The sequence below is a fragment of the Ascaphus truei genome, chromosome 2, assembly GCF_040206685.1.
Source record: "Ascaphus truei isolate aAscTru1 chromosome 2, aAscTru1.hap1, whole genome shotgun sequence".
NCBI lineage: Eukaryota > Metazoa > Chordata > Amphibia > Anura > Ascaphidae > Ascaphus > Ascaphus truei.
In genome coordinates, this window is record NC_134484.1 from 61,102,625 (window position 1) to 61,125,332 (window position 22,708).

General features: G+C 43.2%; 1 protein-coding gene across 49 annotated transcripts in view; it reads right to left on the minus strand.

Moving 5' to 3' along the window:
- Positions 1 to 22,708, minus strand: part of RIMS2 (regulating synaptic membrane exocytosis 2) — an 814,155-nt gene that overhangs the window by 260,926 nt on the left and 530,521 nt on the right. For 36 of the 49 annotated variants that reach the window (XM_075582506.1, XM_075582513.1, XM_075582509.1 and 33 more), the window contains 6 exons: positions 21,683 to 21,836; positions 19,156 to 19,272; positions 10,375 to 10,440; positions 9,182 to 9,289; positions 8,087 to 8,152; positions 4,461 to 4,523 (listed from right to left, as the gene is read on the minus strand). In XM_075582506.1, coding sequence (XP_075438621.1) covers positions 4,461 to 4,523; positions 8,087 to 8,152; positions 9,182 to 9,289; positions 10,375 to 10,440; positions 19,156 to 19,272; positions 21,683 to 21,836 — 574 coding nt within the window. The remainder of the gene's footprint in view (positions 1 to 4,460; positions 4,524 to 8,086; positions 8,153 to 9,181; positions 9,290 to 10,374; positions 10,441 to 19,155; positions 19,273 to 21,682; positions 21,837 to 22,708) is intronic. The other 13 variants (XM_075582507.1, XM_075582546.1, XM_075582526.1 and 10 more) reach the window with 3 other exon arrangements.

Here is a 22,708-nt window from a genome sequence, read left to right on the forward strand (position 1 = left end):
CTATCAATTACATACAGTACTGCACCACTCACTAGTTCCATGTTTCCTAAAACTAACCATTCTTAACTATGAGAATAGAATTGTAAAATAAAAAAAAATTGGCACAGGCAGCTGAAATGTTAATTGTATGTAATTTTGACATTAACTTTGCTTCCAGTGTGAATATTTGACAGATGTCATAATTCTGATTTATAATAGTTTTCTTCATGCTAGTCCCCTGTAGACAGGGATGGGTTGGCCTGGAGGTCAGAGGGCACATTGCCCAATGAACCAATCAGATGAAAACAATTTAGGCTGATAGTAGGGAGGAGAGCAGGTCTGTCTACCAGGCTGCTTCAGCACTGCAGCATCTGGACAGCAAATGGCAGTACAGAGCCCTCCATAGACACTCCTCCCTAAACCTTCAAGATCATCTCTACAGTGTGTTGGTAAATGTATATTTCTGTTTATGTTTTGTGACTGAGTCACTGACTCAGTAGGCTGGAACAGTGAATGGAGAGACGCTGCAGCCAGTACACAGAGCGTTAATCTCCTCAGAGAGAGAAAGCAGCAGCTGAAGACTGATTAATCAGGGGCTGGACTCCTCAATGAAACTAGTGCTTTAAAAGACACAGGAGGCTGCTGTACAGAGAGACTGCTTTACTCCACAGAGAGGGGAAGTGAAAGCTCTCCCAGCCGAGAAGAGTCTGGCTGTATTGGACCCTAGGACTGGAAGAAGCAGGCCTGCGGGGTCCAGCTGGGAACCACACCCAGGATAAAGACAAGGACTGGCAGATAAGCAACAATCTTTATTTGTTCTGTGCAAAGACTGTTACTTTGTTCCAGATACCAGGGCATGTTTTGGGCTGACAACCAGCTTAGCTGGCGGCCCCGTTAGTAAGGGCCACCATAAAGGTCAGTTAGTCTCCCTGACAGGGTTAGGATTTTATTTCATTATTTTTGTGTTTTGCCTTAAAGGGGCAGTAGCCCCAATGTTTTGGTTGCTGTTTGGTGGCAAATAAACCACTAAAGTTAAAACTTAACACAGCGTCTAGCGTCTTAATGACCCTGCCGCGAGGCTGTCCTGCCACAGTATGTACATACAGAATAGGGTGTATGCTTATAATGCAGGTGTGTGCTTCATGTGTGATGTGTATGTATATGGTGTATTTATAGAGTTTGTACATAATGCATGTAAATCTGTGTGCATATGATGCATATATGTTGTGTCTGTATATGTGTGTGTATTACAGTATATTGTGCATGAAGGGTGTGTGTGTATGATCTACAGCAAGGGTCCCAAATGCAGTGCCCGCTGGGCACCATGGTGCCCACCAAGCCTTTTATGGGTGTCCACAACCGCACGGCTGCTGACAACTGCGGCATGCTGGGTCCAGCTTCTGGATCCGCGAGCGGGACTAGTGGGCACTGGAGGCCTCCCCCCAATGTAAGTGTATTATGTGTGCATTGGTTGGTGCCCGCCACCCTCTCCTGAACGCTCAAATGTGCACAAAAAGGGTAGGGATTCCTGGTCTACAGAATATGTATGTATATATATATACACACACACACACACTTATGGTGGATATATTATAATGTGTGGAGATATATGGTGTATGTATGGAATATGTGTAAAAAAAAATCTATAGTCAGCACATCCGTACTCTAATATAATACATACAGTATAATATATTTATTTAGGCTACTAAGTGATCAATTAAGCTTTCCCTGTGTCTGATTAACTCCCATGGGGCAGCGCCCATGAAAATAACTTTTCTCAGCAGTCTTCAAAAATTGTGAATCCTCAAGGAAGCCCAACCACGTGGCCAGAGATCAGGAGGCATATCCCTGGTGAAGTGGGAGTCTACCCATAAAACACTTTGTCCGTTAAATGCCACCCAACTAAAAAAAAAAACTGTCTCTCCCCTCATTTTTTGTCCTGTTATCCTGATGCTAAGAATCCTTAGAGTCCTTGATTAAAGTATAGCTATAGAGGGGAAGACACCCTACATATATAGAGGATTTTTCACCATTATTCTTAAATGATTCCTCCCCATCATCCCTGGTCCAATAGGGAACTCTTCCACTAACCCGTCCTGCCCCAGGCGTCAGTCACAACAGGAGTGCAGAACAAAAGCAGGATTCTGCAGAGTGAAAACATTTCTTCTTTGCTCACTTCAGCATGGCCACCCCAACAGGCCCCCAATAGCTAAGGGAGCAGAGGCAACTATACTATAGCCAATTGTATCTGATGTTATTTAAATGAAAGAGTGTGATCATTATACGCTTCAGGATTACCCTTTCAGTGCAAGAGGCGCCCGCTAAGCCTTGCACTGTGCCCTCTGCTACTAAATGGGTTTAAGGGGCAGTTTTACATAGCAGGCAACACATGACTTATTAATGTATCAGGTATTCGTAGAAAGATTAAACCCCCCTTAAAAGGAAACGTTTACTTGTTTGTTTCCTGTGAAGAATGTCTTATTTTCTTCCGGGCTCATGGAATACATTCTTAGCAGTTATTTCCTGTGCTATACTCTTAACTTTAATTCATGATGGCATTAGAATCACGTTAAGAACTAAAGAAAAACTGTGGAGATTAAAACCTGTGGACACAATCAGTCTTAATATAACAAGAATGTCAGGAAAGGGAATAGCTAAAGATTGCAAACACTGAAAGGTTAAACATAATTATTTTTGTACATATATTTTTTTCTAAATAAAGAGCCAATTGTCTAGAATGAACCCATTAAATGTCACTGTCATTAGAATGTGTATTAATATAATTTTATTTCCTCCTGCCTCTATCTCCTTATTCCAAAAAATTATTTCACTTTTTTTTCTCTCCCCTCCAACAACAGGGGGTTACCATTCAGAAATGTCCAGCGAGGATTACACCACAGGAGTGGCTGCATGAATGCCACTAACTTGTAGTACTTTGCTATAATATTGAAGGCTGGTATGCAAAGAGTACATCAAAGGTATAATGATAATGACTATTATTCTAAAGTATGAGTAGTCTCATCTCCTTCCAGTCGGTGGAAGTTAGATGGAACAACAAATGAAAAACAAACATCATACTGTACCTGTATTGGACAGATTTGGATTTCTGGTCAGTGAAGTGAGGGAATGACTAAAATTAACATGAATGAATGAATAATGTAACAATAAGGACAGTAGTGATATTGCGTGAGTGGCGAAGGTCCCAAGTTAAAACGAAAAGAGTATCTGGGCTGACAAAATTCAAGGACGGATAGTGTCTGATTAACCTGAATGTACAGCAGAAGGAAAATACAGGCAGTCCTCGTTTTACAACGAATGGCTTATCCAACGCTATGCAATGCATACCTATGTTCATTTATACAACGCCAAAACGGCTTATCCAACGCTTTTACAACGCTTTGCAAAGTTGTTTATGTGTATATAATATATATATTATACTATATAATATATTATACTTTTATATTATATTATATATAATACAGTATATGCACTATATAATTTATGTGTGTGCTGCATATCTTATTGTCTGCGTAAAATATTTTGTGTATTTTAGCATTATAAATGCCTTCAGGAACGGAACCTTTCATTTAAACAGTGTTCCTATGAGAAAACGTGTTTCGCTTTACAACGTTTCGCTATCCAACGCCATTTTGAGTAACGCATTGTGTCGGATAACCGAGGACTGCCTGTATAGCCACTTTTTCAAGAAATGCACATATGTTGTGTCATGGCTTTAATCTCCACGTGTATTACAGTAAATAGATTGTTATATTCATCCTGAAAACACTGTTTATTCATGTACAGTATGTTTTGTTATCATTAAATATTGTTTGTATTCTATTATTCAGTGTAGACAGAGTGCTATTACGTGTAAATAAGGTTTATAATGTATAGAGGAGTAGTATTTTTAACTATATAATTAGTCATATTGGATGTAGCATTGGGGATTTTCGTCTTTTGTTGTATATACAGTATTTTGTCACAAACCCAGTAGCACTCCCTTTGGCACACATACAGCATATATGGTGTGGTGGGTTTGGGTTCTGAGCTTGCAAGGGTTGTATGTGTTTGTAGAGGAGTAAAGCCTTGAAAAAGAATGACATTCTATTATTATCTCTAAGTTTCAAAAGCACACAACATTTCTTACAAAACAGTGCCAGGTCGGTCGCCTGTTAATAGTTCATCCCATAGCAAATAGAAAGGGTGTTAAGGGAAGAGTCGGTTCTTTGCTATATGACTTCCGCATACTCTGGCCCATTTTCAAAGCCCAAAGGTCTGTTAATAAATGAAATGATTCCTGCAAATCTTATTATTTGAAGTTTGCCTTAAAACCATAATAACTAATCCAATTCATGATATACACAGAAAGCAAAGCAAAAAGACCACATAGGTTTATGGATCTAGACATCTAAGAGCTATCAACTACTGCAGGTTGTAAACTCAATAATTTAGCATTGCCGGTAACACTATTCTGTACTTACCCATGTGTTTCTGCTGTACCATTGACTACATGAGCTGCCCAAGCACTTGCACCATTGTACAACCTTCATAATGCAGTCAAAATGAAAAAGTGTTACAAAGTAATATGCAAAATATTAAAATAACACAATTATATGAACTTTCATATGCATATTATGCAGGTATTGTTTCACACCTGGATTTAATGTAACCATCATTCAACCCAACATATTCGTATCTAAATACAGTGCAGCACCTGTTTTTCATAACTGATGTATGGAGCATGGTACTGATGCAGCGGCCGTTATTCGAACACTTCCCGCGTCATGTACATCAGAATCCCGATTTGAAACCGCGGGATGAATTCCAGCCTCCCCCGCACTAAGCTGCGAGCGCGGCGAGTGCAGAAAAAAACGAATTTTAGTATTCTGGCTTTTAAAAACATGAAATTTAAACAGTAACACAGTAGCACAGTAGCACAGTACTGTACACATTACAATTCATCCATTTTATTGCAAACGAAGAAACAGAATCCATGAAATTCAAATACAACATCAGCGATAAGCGCGGGTGCCTGGGGCGATTGGCCGCGTTCATGCTGCGTGGGGAACAGCAGAGAACTCAAAATCGGCGCCGTGATGTGTTCGAATAACGGCCGCTGCATCAGTAGCTACAGCTACTAAAAAGCAAGTGTACTGAAATAACTTTATTATCAAATCAACAGAGTGAATACCAGGTGATGACGGCATTTAAGATGTGCATACGTTTGTTACCCAATGTATGTTTACTTTGGTGGCTTATACTGCAAGTTGTTGAGAATGACAGAGGCAGCCCAGTTTTTGTTTTGTTCGCGGGATTCTCCTTTATTCTGTAATCTCTAAATGAAACATTGCACCCCGGCATATTGTCCCGAGTCCTTTTACATAACATTGCACCCCGACATATTGTCCCGAGTCCTTTTACATAACATAGCCCGGAATCAGCAGCACAGTATACCACGGAGTTAGCCCGGTAGGTAAAGATCTTCAAGTGCTGAGCTAACACCCCGTCTTCCACTGGGGTCACTTATGTGCACCAGGACAAAGAAAACGTATGGTAGGTATAAAGAACCAGCTGCAGAAATTGCAAACCCAAAGAATTGCTAGAAAGTAGATGGGGTGCAATGCTAAATGGCCTTGGAGAGTCAGGGCCTTATTATTCCAAAGTGGTTCTTTGGGCGGTTTCCAGCTGAAAATCATCATTGGCTGATGAAGCCCTTAGTGTCACTTGTACTAGGTTACCCAGCTCAGATATGTAGGACCAGAAAGTAATCCCGAAACACAGCCTGAGCAGGACGACATTACTAAAAACTGAACGTTTCCATTCTTTTCCCCCTCTGCATTTCTAAAAGAGGCACTTACTGTACAAACTCCTTTTAGATACAGTATGTAAGCAGTTCTGTGGGATTAGTGTGGTGATGCTAAAGTCTCACTATTCTCAGACATAGGGCTAGAAATTGTTTGGATTCATTCAATTTTAAATTAAGAATATGTTTGGGAAAATAGATACATTTTTGAAAGATAAGAAATAGCATTGTAAACATTACAGATAATAAAAAAGGAAATTTACATTTAGTTATCATGGTCTTATTAAAAATGTAAGATTTTTAGACTAACTAAAGCTTAATCATCCCATGTATTGGTTAGTAAAGTATATTGTATTCATTAGAAACTCAATCTTTAAATAGCCGAGTTTGGTATCTTACAGAGAAAATGACAAACTAAATGTAATTTAAGATAATTATGGAGAATTTAAGTCCCAAATTGGTTTTAATAATGTTGATCAAATCAGCCCTCAAGTTATAAAATATTATGTTTGTAAATTATGCAAAAATGAGTAGTGCGGTTTATGAAAACAAAAATGTTCCATTGTATTTTCATTTAATCTGTGCTCTCAGCTCAGCTAGTGAATTTACACTGGACAATACTACTGTAGATTAAAAAAAGAAACCTACAGTACAGTAAATCTAATAAAAGCAGGCAGAGTTTCACAGATAAAACTGTGAGCTCATTTGCTTGTCATTTCCCAGAATCCCTCGCTGCAGCGGAAGCATTGTTTGCTAAGAGATAATGGCGAAAGATATGGTTTGCAGACCTGTCTGAGACAGGTGAATGTGCTCACAAATGGGTTTTTATTTGCTGTACATCGATTAAATAGATTACAGTAGTTGACACAAGAAATGAATAATGGTCACAATGTTTTCACAGTTCTTCACAAAAGTATACCACACCAATTTAGAAAGGGCTATCTGATTTCTGTACATTAATCCACATTATTAGGTTGATCTGAAAGGTGCGGAGATGACTCCTACTTCTGAATGAGCCAAATGGACATTTCCTGCTCTCAACCTCTATAGAACGTTTCTTGATTACTTTTGAGGGTGCAGAAAATCCCATATATAACAAATTTGTAATTGACTGTACCATGCCACGTGTATCACAACATTTCAATTTACAGACAAATCTGTTGTTCCCATCAGCCAAACCAAATTATAATCACTTCTTTTTTTTGCAGAGTGCAACCCCCTACTAAACACTATATAGGATTAGAATAAATAATTTCGCCATTTTTCAGCTTTGCAAATGTTGGCCCAGAAGCTGCTGTGAAAAGCTCAATACCAAACTCCGGAGCGGCCAACTCCAGTCCTCAAGGGCGACCAGCAGGCCAGGTTTTCAGGTTATTCCAGCTTCAGCACAAGTGGTTCAATCACAGGCTCAATCGAAGACTGCCCTGTGCTGAAGCAGTGACTGATTGAGCCACGTGTGCTGAAGCAGGGACGGATTGAGCCACGCGTGTTGAAGCAGGGACTGATTGAGCCACGTGTGCTGGAGCAGGAACTGATTGAGCCACCTGTGCTGAAGCAGGGCTATCCTGAAAACCTGACCTGTTGGTGGCCCTTGAGGACTGGAGTTGGCCCATCCCTGACCTAACTGAAGAAAGAATGCGGCTCAAATGCCAACGTTTCAGTGATCGGGGCTAAGTTACTAAACTTTTTTTTAACTCATAAAGGCAGCCATTTTACATAGGCCCCAATAGAAAATGGGTTGACACCAATACAGTAGTTCTACAAAAGAGAACTACCAAAATATCTCTATGATATGGTATCAGAATGAACAAGAAAATGCCCGTGCAACTGGTTCAAAGACATGTTTCTCACTGGCTACATGGAGCGGCCCCTTTAACAAAAGCGTAGAGAAGAACCTAAAGAAATTAGCATACATGTCAGAGTTCAATGGATGTTTCCTGGCACAAGTGATAGTTAATAGAAAAAGGATGTTATTTCAAATAGAGATTCTGGGTAGTAAAGGCTGCAGAACATTACAGTATATATACTGAATATTGGACACTGATTCATGTTTAAACAATTGCACACGAATCAATGTGTTTTAGAAAGCACTTTATACCATGCGAGCCTTTCTTGAATCCCCAATTTAATTGCTCTGATTGCTAGGCAATATTTTAAATCAAATCTGCAAAGACATTACTTACAGTCTGCTATGTAAGGCGAGGAAATATATACAGGGCAATATGCTTTGGGATCTTTTACAGTCTGCAAAACTAAATCTATATAACTAAGTCTTAACTGTTTCTACAATGTAGGTTAAAATACCTTTCAGGAGAAGGGGCAGTTTCATCATAATGTGTATTAGGCACTCGTCTCTCCTGTCTAGTCCTCCTGAATATAGAACAAACAGCACAATTTTGTAAAAACATTTGCATACCATCTTTAATGCAACCTTCAATCAGGTTGCACCGTTGGTCACTAGTTTAAAACTAAGGCCTGGATTCGCTGAACTTCAACATTGATATCGCTGTGTGTGAAGGATCAAAAGAACGAGGGTTTTTTTTATCGTCCGTATTTTCTAAATGTTTAACGCTTAAGTAACACAGTGATGACTCATTTTATTCCTGCGATAAGTGTGGGCTAAATTAAATGCTGTGGTCGCTGATTAGCGTGTCACTGAGTACGCATGCGCTAATGATATAGGTAAGAGCGTTAAATTTAACGACCGTAACGCAAACGAACAATTAACAGCTAATTGCTTATTCACATGTTAGTCACTAAACTCTGATACCTGGTTTCCTTTAAGTTACTAAGTTCATATTGTGCCACAATTTGCTACATCTTACCCTTGAGGAAAAACGAAAGCAAAACAAACACTGCATGCAAAAAAATGCAACTCTGACTCCATCAGTGTTATACTTTGTTACAGATATAGCCAACGTTGTTGCACCGTTATCACACCATAAAGTGTTTTGACACGCTATTTTGTGTCATTTGAAAAACAATACAATGAAGAAGCGAGTTGCAAAATTGTGCGGTTTGGGTACCGCACAATAGTGGGTGTAATAACGCTGGCTAGATCTATAAGGTTATCAAGAAAAAGCAATCAACTAGAACAGGAGTGGCCAACTCCAGTCCTCAGGGGCCACCCTCAGGTAAGGTTTTAAGGATATCCCTGCTTCAGCACAGGTGGCTCAATCAGTGACTCAGTCGTTGACTGAGCAACCGGTGCTGAAGCAGGGATATCCTTACAATCTGACCTGCTGGTGGTCCTGGACGACCTAGTTGCCCACCCCTAAACTAGGATGTAAAGCAATAAAAGACGTAAAGTTGATGCACACAGATCCATATATATGGATACACATATATATGAATTAACACAGCATGGGAGCAGCGTTAAACATTCCACACCATGTATACCTCTCATGATCATTGTAAGCACCCTCAGAATAAGTACGGCACATCTGACGGGAGCGTAGCAATCGGATTGCATCTTCACAAAAGATAGGATAAAGAGGGTGATCCTTGCTGCCAAGAAATGGGCAGAGATGATGAACTCATTATGCACATGTTAATATAAGTGCAGGGGGGAACAATGTCAATACACTCAAAAGAAGACAAGCACAGCAAACACAAATGGGAAATGTTGTAAAAGTAACACGCGTGCAGAAAAATGAGAATGTCATGTACGTATGCCAGTCCAGAAGCAAACGTGTCCGTCCTATTATATTGTAGTGATATTATCCAATCCATCAAAAATAAACACAGACGTAAAACGGACCTCAACTCACCATACACCAACATACTAAACATACAGCAACGGTGGGTACAAATAAGCTGCAGGAGGAGAGCTTAAGTGGTTCCTAACTGCCATCAATTTCTGTGTGTCACTGGCTGTCCATTTAGGTTCTTTATTACGATCAGTAAACGTATCACAAGAGACTAAATGACCTTGACATGTCCAGTATATTTGTGGAAACACACGCTTAACAAAGCGCAGCCACGTGAAAATGTGGGCAATATCAAGCAAATGGAAAGCCAGTTCATCCCTTTTTGATGGTAAATGAACAAAGGGCCATTAAGCAGTCCTACCTGTAAATGATTGCACCTAGACCCTGCCCACCTCTTAGTTTTCAGCCCGAGCTGCTTAGTACTACAACTGCACAGTTACAGTAAACAGGACATATCCCTAATCTTATTGATCAAGTAAGGTGATAACTGCAATATTGCCAAATACATTCATTTTTTTCCCCTCCAACTCCCAGATTATTCTGATTAATAAAATATTAATACTTGATTTTTATGGAAAATGTAGACTGGGACAATCAAGGCCAGATTAAATTCTAATGATTAGACAACAAGCTAGAAGGTGTTGTTGTTATCAAGTTATGACTGACTTCTACAATTACTTTGCCTATTTAAACACAATTTGGACACATTATCAACATTGTTTAATTGAACAGAATGAAAGTCAAATCTAGGAAATATATACAATTATTTTATCCGTTTCCAAGAGGAGGGAAACGTTAAAACAGTGGCATCTAATCCTACATGTACACGCAGCTCATGCAGATTTCTCACACTCGGTTTTGGAAATGCAGTGAAATATATACCTTGGTTCTCTTTGGTGGTGGTCTAAGGATTGACTGATTCTGGTGCGAGGTAGAGTGAGATAATGACTGCAGCGATAGCAGAAAACAAGAACAGTGACATGTTGAAATGGGAAGGATACCAACTAGGACAGGACATGAACAGTGACATGATCAACATGCTGCAAATAGGACTTTGGGGAAACAACAAATATTTGTAAAAAAAAAATAAGTAGATAACCAGACACAAAATAAAGTTATGGTGAGTTAAAAAGTGACAAAAACCCTCCATGGTACAGCAAATAAAAATATCACTTGCGGATACATTTGCATGTCTCAGAAAGGTCAGCAACATCCTTGTTAAAATGGACAAGAAGCAAAAAGGTGACACGTTGTGTGCTCATTCGCATGTCATTACCCAGAATCCCCGGCTGTAATTGTATGCAGACCTGGCTGAGACATGTGAATGTGCTCACAAGTGGTAAAAAATAAAATACATTATTTGCTAGCATTGTTTCAACTGATTTTCTTTCATAGTATCTTAAGGATCAAAGGCAGTCCTGGCTTCATAATAGCATGTTCTTGTATAGCGCTGCTAGTTTTACGTAATGCTTTACAGAGACATTTTGCAGGCACCAGGTCCCTGCCCTGGGGAGCTTACAATATATTTTTGTGTGCCTGAGGCACAGGGAGATAAGGTGACTTGCCCAAGGTCACAAGGAGCCGACACCGGGAATTGAACCAGGTTCCCCTGCTTCAAACTCTCGGTGCCAGGCTTCACTCACTGAGCCGCTCCTTCTCCCCTGCAGGACAACACACAAGCAATTGTTTACATCATTGTTAAAGTTAATTGAAATAAAATGGAAGTCTTTATGAATACTTGATCATTACAGCTTCAGTTCTGTAACGCAAAGATAAAGGGCGTTTTTTCTTTTTAAATAAAGTCAGTCTTCCTTAGGCCTAAAAGTTTAAAAATATTGAATGGCTGCAATTTCACTTGTAAGCTCTTTAAGTCTAATGGGGACTGACAGGTGACCATACACAAGCAGGCGGTATCCTCTGCCAAACAAAGTCATTGCTATCTTGGGTGTTTCCATACTATGCCAAACGATTATAGAAATGTGTATATTAAATACCATATTTGAAAATGCAATTTGTTTTACTATTCTGTATTTTGATCCTGTATAAAAGGCAATCCCGTGTTGAGCCAAATGCTTTGCCAATTTATTAATCTACAACTTCTAGCTACACTGTAAATTCATTCAGATTAATGTAAATCACTGCATAGTTTTGAATTCTCTAAGGTTCAATTCTGCCCGTATCCAAATACTTATAATTAGTTTAATCCACAAATTAAATTGCTAAACTTTATATGTCCACAGCAGGAATTCTAACATGAATGTGTTGAGCAATAAAATGGAGCCGATGTACAAAACTATATACAGTACCATTTTGTCCAAGCAATTGGAAGGTGTGATGTGTTTGTTAAATTACAATTACTGGACCTGAAATCCAGGTGCAATGTGCTCTCTCTTACTTACATTTAATTCAGTTGAAAAACAACTGCACATGCATGTACTGTATTTAAATAAATCAGAGAAGCTACAATTGCAACCCAATGCAACCTGAACTCTTTATTCGTTGAAAGAACGGCTATTTACAAGTATAACTGTACCCAAAGTGTACCAAAGGTACAGATGTGAACTCACTGATTTTCTGCGAGTCTCACAGGTGTGGTGTCACTCTCACTGATTTTCTGTGAGTCTCACTGGTGTGGCGTCACTCTCACTGATTTTCTGTGAGTCTCACTGGTGTGGCGTCACTCTCACTGATTTTCTGTGAATCTCACTGGTGTGGTGTCACACTCACTGATTTTCTGTGAGTCTCACTAGTGTGGCGTCACTCTCACTGATTTTCTGTGAGTCTCACTGGTGCGGTGTCACTCTCACTGATTTTCGGTGAGTCTCACTGGTGTGGCGTCACTCTCACTGATTTTCTGCGAGTCTCACTGGTGTGGCGTCACTCTCACTGATTTTCTGTGAGTCTCACTGGTGCGGTGTCACTCTCACTGATTTTCGGTGAGTCTCACTGGTGTGGCGTCACTCTCACTGATTTTCTGCGAGTCTCACTGGTGTGGTGTCACTCTCACTGATTTTCTGTGAGTCTCACTGGTGCGGTGTCACTCTCACTGATTTTCGGTGAGTCTCACTGGTGTGGCGTCACTCTCACTGATTTTCTGCGAGTCTCACTGGTGTGGTGTCACTCTCACTGATTTTCTGTGAGTCTCACTGGTGTGGTGTCACTCTCACTGATTTTCTGCGAGTCTCACTAGTGTGGTGTCACACTCACTGATTTTCTGTGAATCTCACTGGGGTGGCGTCTCTCTCACTGATTTTCTGTGTGTCTCACTAGTGTGGTGTCACTCTCACTGATTTTCTGTGAGTCTCGCTGGTGTGGTGTCACACTCACTTATATCCTGTGAGTTTCACTTGTGTGGCATCACTCTCACTGATTTTCTGTGAGTCTCACTGGGGTGGTGTCACTGTCACTGATTTTCTGTGAGTCTCACTGGTGTGGTGTCACACTCACTGATTTTCTGTGTGTCTCACTGGGGTGGTGTAACTCTCGCTGGTTTTCTGTGAATCTCAGGGAACATAACGTCTGCTCTTGTTTTAGGTAACATCGCATTATGACCCCTGATTTAATGGTGGTTTGTGGATCTGAGCCATAGATTTCAATGGAGTTTTACTGATAGAAGTGTATTTGTTTGTTCATTAAAATGACATAATTTGGTCAATAATCCCCAAATCTCACTGAGTTCAGACCTTTGAAGTTGACATTGAGTTGCAACCCCGTCTGATGCTGTCATGTTGCACTATCCCAGACAACATGGATTTTAAGATACATTTTCGCCCAATTAGGCCCCTATTCAATATATTGTTAAACTTCCTCCCGATGCTGCAAAAGATTGTAATCCATCCTCTAGCACCGGGGAAAGGCCTTATTAAACATGGACCTTAGGTTTCAAAGGAGGGACCTACAAGACATAAGGGGCACTACTTTTCAAAAGATAAATAAAGTCAATATTTGGTTTAAGAATAAGGGGATTTAAGCTTAAACTAGACAAAGTAGCAACCAATTCAACATATTGTGATAGATACAATGTAATATGAATCAGATTCTACATACTTTTCTAACTAATCCACACAACACCCGTTCTGATTAAAACAATTGTTAAAAGAATACATGTTGTCTAACCCTAAAAATGGTGTAACATACTGTAGAATGACGCTGAACGGACTTTTCCAGCTTCCCCTTCTTAAAGTAGTAACAATATTTGCCGTGCCCGCAGTGTTAATTGTGTGCATTTTCTTACCACCACATTAACCTCTAGCGCAAAGTGATAACCAACAAGTGAGTTGTTCCCTTCATTATCAATGTGTCTATTGGCACTTGGAGCATGTTACCAGTAGGCAGCAGTGCCGGGAGCTGCTGTAATTGTACTGAGAGGGGCATAGCCTATTCTAGATTAACAGTGTACATGAAGCAACAGCTTTGTTTTCCACTAATCCAGGTTTGCAATCACTTTTCCAATCCCATTAGACATAGACGAGAAAGCCCATGTGTGACTACTGAGCAATTAAAAAGCAGTCATTTCCTGCATGAGAGAAATATATACTTACATTTAACGACAAACTAACAGTATGAAGAAAAAAAACCCCGAACAAATATATTAATTTGCTTGTGTCTTCTCCTGTTGCTCACCTCCATCATCAACCCCCTCACAAATCAGCACCACTCCCCAGGGCCGCTTTTACCATTCTGCTGCCCGTTGGGTGCCATAGGCACTTACATTTTTGCCGCCCTGGTCGCCTCCTCTTGCAGCGTCCAGACGTCGCGTGGCAACGCGTTTCCATGACAACGGGACACCACGTGATGTCACGTTGTCATGGCAACACGCACTGAAAGAGGAGGGTGACGCCCCACGCTCTCCACCAGCAATCAGTTTAATTGCTGTGGGAAAGAGAGCGGTGCCTCTGTAACTGCAGCACTGGCCCCGCCACCCTAGGCCCGGGCCTAGTAGGCCTATGCGTAAATACGGGCCTGCCACCACCATGACCCAAACTTCCCACGGGTTGAATGGCCTGACCCAAATCCTCCTCTTAAACCATCTCCCTGTCTGTGCTTTCTTCACCTTGTACAGCAGCAGCGGCCGCTACGTAATCATCATTTTCTAGTGCCTTGCTGTGCTCGCAATAAGCTAACACTTTGAACAGCAATGCGGTTTGGTTGCTATCGTGCCCAAACAGAAAACACACTTGTGCAGAGTGGGCTTAAGGGTATTACAGGAAGAGTCTGCACTATCTGCGGTGTGCTCAGTGTTTCTAGTGGCATTGGTGGTGGTTGGGGGGATTTTCCCCTCTTTTCCTTCTTTTTTCTCTAACCCCACTATTCAAAATAGTGAAAAGTCGTGTAACACACAGGTTACTGCTACAGATCTCCGGAGCTGCGGCTGAAAAAGCTTAAAGCTACGGCTAGGAACATAATGTTACTGTGATATTGTCACGGGGCAGGGAGGTCCATGCTTCCAGATCAGACCCACCACAGCGATAATCCTCCGGAACCGGGGCAGCCATGGTTGCAGGCCCTGGTGCCGTAGACAAGATGTTGTGCTATATCTGTACATCTAATTCCATGCATGTTGTTTTCATTGGGTTGTTTGTGCTCTGTAGTGTTGCATCTAATGCAGCGGTTTCCAACCTTTTTAACATTGTGCAACCCCTGCTAGAAAATATTTGTTCCGCGAAACCCCCAATTAATACACCGTATTGCTTTCTCATCAGACTATTGCTAACAAAACTGTGTGACCGATCCCAGGCAGTTTAGTGTCCGGAGCCTGTGAGAGAAACACGCTGTGTGTGTACACAGCATGGGTGGTATAGCTGTCAATCACACCCAAAGTTACGCCCCACAATCCCTTGCCGCTATGTACTGTATGCAAAGCATTCTGGGCAGCCACTTTGGAAGCACCTGTAATTGACAGCTGTACCACCCATGCTAAGGCGCAGTTTGGGGTCTTACTAAGTGCACAGTCCCCCACTTGCTCAGGAACCCATTATATACTGCCTGGGATCTGTCATTACATTTTTAGTGGAGAACCCCTTGGAGACATCTCACTGTTGGGAATCACTGACCTAATGTAATGTAATATGTGAACGAATGTGTACTGTACATTGAACCATTTTTTGAAATCCCTTTTCTCTCCTTCCTAGCCCTACTGCTAAACTCCACATTATGCGATGTGTAACGGTCACTTTTGCATATTCATGTATACAACTTCAAAACTTAAAAGTGAGTTCCACAAATATTTTCTTGAGGCATTTATGTGCAAATAAGTCATGTTAAGTAGAGCCTTTAGGAATATGTAATTTTCATTAAAAAGTTGCAAAAATGTTTGCAATGTGAATTATTCGCACATCAGTAATGCTTAGATTACTGTAAGAACAAAATAAATAACCCATTGCTAAAAAATATGGAGATCCAATGATATGATGCTTTTTATAGAACCATAAACCATTTTAGATTGTTAGACGATCAGACAATGCGTCATCAACAATGTAACATGATATGTGCATATTAAAAGAAAACAGTAAATACCCATATTAGTAATTTTACTGTACATAGCTAACCCACAAAAAAAGCTGTGTGTGCTGTGCACGCGCATAGTAAGTGAAACTTCTTTGACTTTTGTCACAGAAATTGTATTTGTGTTGGTGTTGGTGATGTTTTAATTAAAAATCAAAATACAATCTCAATGACAAAACGCAAATAAATTTGACTTAGAATGCGCGTGCTCGGCACACATCCCCTGTATTAGCTATTTGCACTAAGTGTGAATTCCGCGTGTGACAGTGTGCGTGTGACTGAGAGTGTGCGTGTGACTGAGAGTGTGCGTGTGACTGAGAGTGTGCGTGTGACTGATAGTGTGCGTGTGACTGAGAGTGTGCGTGTGACTGAGAGTGTGCGTGTGACTGAGAGTGTGCTTGTGACAGAGTGTGCGTGTGACAGAGTGTGCGTGTGACATAGTGTGCGTGTGACAGAGTGTGCGTGTGACTGAGTGTGCGTGTGACTGAGTGTGCGTGTGACTGAGTGTGCGTGTGACTGAGTGTGCGTGTGACTGAGCGTGTGCGTGTGACTGAGCGTGTGCGTGTGACTGAGCGTGTGCGTTTGACTGTGCGTGTGACTATGCGTGTGACTGCGTGTGCGTCTGACTGTGCGTGTGACTGAGTGTGACTGAGTGTACGTGTGACTGTGAGTGTGCGTGTGAGTGTGACTGAGTGTGTGTGACTGAGTGTGCGTGTGACTGTGTGTGGGGGTCTGGGGGGGTCAGTGTGTGGGGGTCTGGGGGGGTCAGTCACTGTGTGTGGGGCTCTGGGGGGGTCAGTGTGTGTGGGGGTCTGGGGGGGTCAGGCAGTGTGAATTCCACGTGTGACAGTGTGCGTGTGACTGAGAGTGTGTGTGACAGAGTGTGCGTGAGAGTGTGCGTGTGACTGATAGTGTGCGTGTGACTGAGAGTGTGCGTGTGACTGAGAGTGTGCGTATGACTGAGATTGTGCGTGTGACTGAGAGTGTGCATGTGACTGAGAGTGCGCGTGTGACTGAGAGTGCGCGTGTGACTGAGAGTGTGCGTGTGACTGAGTGTGCGTGTGACTGAGTGTGCGTGTGACTGAGTGTGCGTGTGACTGAGCGTGTGCGTGTGACTGAGCGTGTGCGTTTGACTGTGCGTGTGACTATGCGTGTGCGTGTGACTGCGTGTGCGTCTGACTGTGAGTGTGACTGAGTGTGCGTCTGACTGTGAGTGTGACTGAGTGTGCGTGTGACTGAGTGTGACTGAGTGTGCGTGTGACTGAGTGTGACTGAGTGTACGTGTGACTGTGAGTGTGCGTGTGAGTGTGACTGAGTGTGTGTGACTGAGTGTGCGTGTGACTGTGAGTGTGTGTGAGGGTCTGGTGGGGTCAGTGTGTGAGGGTCTGGGGGGGTCAGTCAGTGTGTGTGGGGCTCTGGGGGGTCAGTGTGTGTGGGGGTCTGGGGGGGTCAGGCAGTGTGTGTGGGGGTCTGGGGGGGTCAGGCAGTGTGTGTGGGGGTCTGGGGGGGTCAGGCAGTGTGTGTGGGGGTCTGTCAGTGTGTGTGGGGGTCTGGGGGGTTCAGTCAGTGTGTGTGGGGGTCTGGGGGGTTCAGTCAGTGTGTGTGGGGGTCTGGGGGGTTCAGTCAGTGTGTGTGGGGGTCTGGGGTGGTCAGTCAGTGTGTGTGGGGGTCTGGGGGGGTCAGTCAGTGTGTGTGGGGGTCTGGGGGGGTCAGTCAGTGTGTGTGGGGGTCTGGGGGGGTCAGTCAGTATGTGTGGGGGTCTGGGGGGTTCAGTCAGTGTGTGTGGGTCTCTGGGGGGTCAGTCAGTGTGTGTGGGGGTCTGGGGTGGTCAGTCAGTGTGTTTGTGGGTCTGGGGGGGTCAGTCAGTGTGTGTAGGGGTCTGGGGGGGTCAGTCAGTGTGTGTGGGGGTCTGGGGGGGTCAGTCAATGTGTGTGGGTCTCTGGGGGGTCAGTCAGTGTGTGTGGGGGTCTGGGGTGGTCAGTCAGTATGTGTGGGGATCTGGGGGGGTCAGTCAGTGTGTGGGGGGATCCGGGGGGGGGTCAGTCAGTGTGTGGGGGGGTCAGTCAGTGTGTGGGGGGGTCCTTCAGTGTGTGGGGGGTCTGGGGGGGTCCATCAGTGTGTGGGGGGTCCGGGGGGGGGTCCGCACGGGTTGCGCCCGGGTTTTTGTACCACCGCTTCCTGGGGGGCCCGCAAACGCCCGCGTCACTGGAGGGCTGAATGGCGCCGCTGCCAGCCGCTTCTGCGCATGCGCGGCATGGCAGCGGTAGTGGAAGTTAGGCGGGCCCATGTGTGGGCTGGGAGGGAGGTCCCATTCGGGTAAGGAAAGGGTGGGTGGGGGGCTGTCCCGGTCGGGCGGTCTCTGCTGTCCTGGGCAGCAGACGGGGACACATGTCAACAGCCGTGGCAGCGGGCGGGGAACGGCGCCGCTGCCAACCGCTTCTGCGCATGCGTGGCTTTCCTCCAGTCCCCATGATTACTGAGCATGCGCGGCTTGGCAGCGGATGTGCGGGGGGAATGGCGGCCGTTAGGAGCGGCGCCGGCGGCTATCGCCGCCGCCGCATATGTCATCAGCCATGTGGGGGGAGCGGGGGCCATTAGGAGCGGCGCCGGCGGCTATCGCCGCCGCCGCATCTGATTTGTGGAGCGGGTGTGATGTCAGTGTTGGGGTCGGGCTGAGCCAGAACACAGCCCGGCCTCAACTGCCAGCACTGACGTCACATCCGTTTCATTTCTGTCTCCACAATTCATTTTTGCCCCAGTTCGAATGAGGTGCCACTAAGGAAGTTTCACTTCAAAAATTATTTGAGCTAACTTTAAAATATTAGTACCATATTTGTATACTATAGGATTCATGGAACTTTGGAAATTACAGCCTAAAATGTACATTCTAATAGAGTTTATTACGAAACAACAATGGCTTAAATTGGCTTGGAATGGCCTTTGGTAGGTTGACAGAAAGCAATCTCACAGGCCCTGTTATATTACACTAATATGTTCAATAAACCAAGTGTGCAATACCATGAGAAGGTCTTCACATATCAGGTAAGAACCTGCTAGACTGCTTTGCTTCACATCCTTATTTATCTAGCCAGTCCTGGTAGGACACAGATAATGACTGTCGGTTCCCTATTCATTGGCCTCGCTGATTTGTTTCGTTACCTTTCTCTGTCCGGGGAGTAGTGGTTATCTAATACACGATGCCTTTCCACTCTGCTCATGGTATTGTACTGTGCAGGGCCAGATCTTGTCCCTCTCGGTCCCTGTTCCATATTCCTACTGAAAAAAAGGGAAGCCTTTAAGTTATATAGTAATGTTTAACACACACACATTCCCAGCTCGCTCAAACTCCCACACCCACCACATCATGAATATATATTTATGTCAAAATGAGTGCTACTGGGCGTGGCAAATGTATACAACAAGAGACAGGGGTGCCCAATGCTACATCCAATTGACAAAACATATAAAGTAATAAGTATAAAGTTGAAATACTTCAATAATAATGATATTTACTTGGTTATTTAGTTAAACCCTTTGGCCAATGTTTGCTGAATATTTGTGTTCTGCGCAGCTGCTAACATTCGCAGGGCGAGGGCGTTATTGCGGGACAATATTCCCCTTTGTGTAGATGAGGCAGATCAGTGTAGTGCACCAATAGGGAAGAGCAGGGGTCTCAACTCCAGTCGTCAAGCCCCCCATCCCCACCCTCTAACAGGTCAGGTTTTCAGGATATCCCCGCTGCAGCACAAGTGGCTCAATTGGTCCCTGCTTCAGCACAATTGGCTCAATTTTTCGACTGAGCCTCTGATTGAGCCACCTGTGCTGAAGCTGGGATATGCTGAAAACCTGACCTGTTGGGGGGGGGGGAGGGGGTTTGAGCACCCTTGGAGTAGAAACATTACAGAAGCTTTGAAAGCGATTTTTGACAAAAAATGACATGATTTTTTATTATTTTTCCTGATTATTTTATATTTTTGTTTGTCAAACAATGTTAACGGTTTTAGGTATGCAATGTTAGGGTAACGCCCCTTTTGCATCTCATTATCACCAACGTCCATTATACGTAGTTACCGCAAAGCTTTTTATGGACAAAATAGGACTTAAAGTTACGTTATTGTCCTTTGCAGATACACGTTAAGGCCGCCTGGAAGGAAAAGAAGTGAGTGCTCACTTTACCAGTCTGTAGTGACCAGAAGAAGAATGGGACGGGTGGATTAATAGAAAACATGCAGCAAACATCACCAACACATTGAAAAAGAGGTGATAGAAAGCTCCAAAGTGACATCCAGCCACTGGAGGACTGGGATATTGACATCACATCGCTGCTACAGCTACAGTAGAGGCAACTCTTATTCGAACAAAAACCAGTGGCAATTCCCCAAAAAAACCTGGAAACACCCAGGTACATTCTGAATACATGCCTTAAACTTTCCTTAAACTAGCCCCAGCATTTCTGCATTGATTAATGGCCTATCAGATTAACAGCGGGGGTCCCTGGCAGTCCCATTCAAACTGAATTGGACTGCCAGGGATCCCTGCTGTGTTAATCCTATGGGTCGTTAGTCAATGCAGAAATGCCTTAAACGTGCCTCAAACTAGCCCAGAACATACCCAGCACATACCCAGAATGTAACCCGGCTAGTTTACGGCAAATGTTAGAATAAACGTTGCCTCTACTGTACACTGCATTAGTAAGGCACATTGTATGATAATAACAAATTAGCTACCCCAATGGTGGAAGAAATCGGTCATCGTGAAACTGTGCATTGAGAACATATAATACAGAAGAGACCCTCGTATATATTTAGCCTTCTTGCAGTACCTGCTTCACACATGTGTTACGGCCAATTTTCGGGAAGAACAATTTACCTCCCTAATATCGCCATGCATTTAGTGCACTGTATGCAAATGAAACGCCTGCAGAGATTCTATGGAGACTACCTTGTGTAGGACACGGAACAGAACACAAGGGTTGAGAATTGCAGATCTCACAAATCAATCCAAGATAATTTCCCTCCAAATACTCAATTGCGCAGCTATGTCGCCATGGCAATGTGCGTGACGCGACGGGGTCACATGACGTTAAGTCACATGACCCGCGACGTCATTTGACGCCGAGTAATTGGAGAGGGGATGGGGGGGTGCAAACGCTGCGGCTCCCGGGCAGGGGGGCACAGCTCAAGAAGTTTGCGCACCCCTGCCTTAACCCATGCACTGCCAGAAGCACCCAGAATGAAAGGCTCGGAAAATGAGGAGAGTGCCACGTTACAGATCCCTCTGACAGTGCACGGGCTAATTCACTACATTAATGAGATTACTTTAAGCAAATACAGGTTGGCTAATTAGCATATCTAATTAAATGTCATTGTTTTAAGTTTATTATATTGTATTCTTATTAAAATAGATCTAATGTATAACCTGGCGTTTTTTGAATGACGATTCAGCCCCAAACGCTAGAAACCTTTTGATCTGAGAACCATGTCCTAATGAAATTGCATTTCTATAGACTTGATTAAAGCGCTGTTCTCTTTGCGTCTTTGACAGTGGCAATGGTAAAACCCGCACATCCCAGACAAATGGCCTCATTGGATGAGAGCTCGGAGTTCTAGAATCCTCGCGCAAACAGATAAAACATAAGCAACTTCAGAGTAAAAATGATATTGTTTGTTAAAGTAACGGCCGGTACCTTTGGGGAGGAGGGACGCTAGGAGACCAGGATCGTGTCCTTCCTATACTATCTACGTGAGGAGGTCCAGACCGGGTACAGTGATTGGATGACATGACTTGCTCTGGAACGGATAATGTTGAACTCTGGAGATCCCGCCCATTGTGCCGATAATCTGTAATATTATAGCACATTAGAGAGCTAAATGCACATGAAATGCAACTCGCGCTCATTAAATGCATGTGAATACGTTTGTACGTTTAATGCACCAGCCTTTCTTACTTATATTAGCGATAGGTATGTTCAAGAACCAAGAGCGTGAAAACACTAAACTATTTTACGTACAGACCTTTCCCTACAAAGCAACGCATTGAAAACACAGCTGATGGCAATAGGATAAACACAACTGAGAAAGAATACTGCCACTTTGTTGCCTCAAAAGTATACATATAAAACAGGTTTAACAATGCTCACAGTGGAGCCCAATGTCAATATTTCACATGAATGTAGAACCAGCCCAGATTAATAGTGGATATACAGATGTAGTTGTGTAGAAAGCCAGTGCATCAGAAAAAACAAGTCCTGTTTGGCATAATAAACTGAGGTTTAGGATAAACTCCTTCAATGTAAGCATATAGCATAACGAAGCCCTAATAGGGTTAGGGGACTAGTACCTAATGTCAGCGGCACCATAAATAAATAGCACAGACCAACGTCCCATATATCAGAGAAAAAAGGGGTACAGCGACCCACAAAGTGAACTCACTCAGTTTCTCCTGGAGTATCCAATCTCAGAATCTTCATAGGCATAGTGCAATCTCCCAGGGGATGGCAGGAACAAGAAGAAAAATAAGGCAGTGCACTGCCTTATTTTTCTACTTGATATACAGATGTAGTCCACGTTATTACAAGAGGGACATACACAACGCACCGGTTGGAGAATAACATTGGCTACATCTGTATTCACAAAATCATACACTACAAACAAAATATAAGTAGATTTCTGGACCAAATGGCTGTGATGCCCCCCCAAAAAGTGCCAGTGCC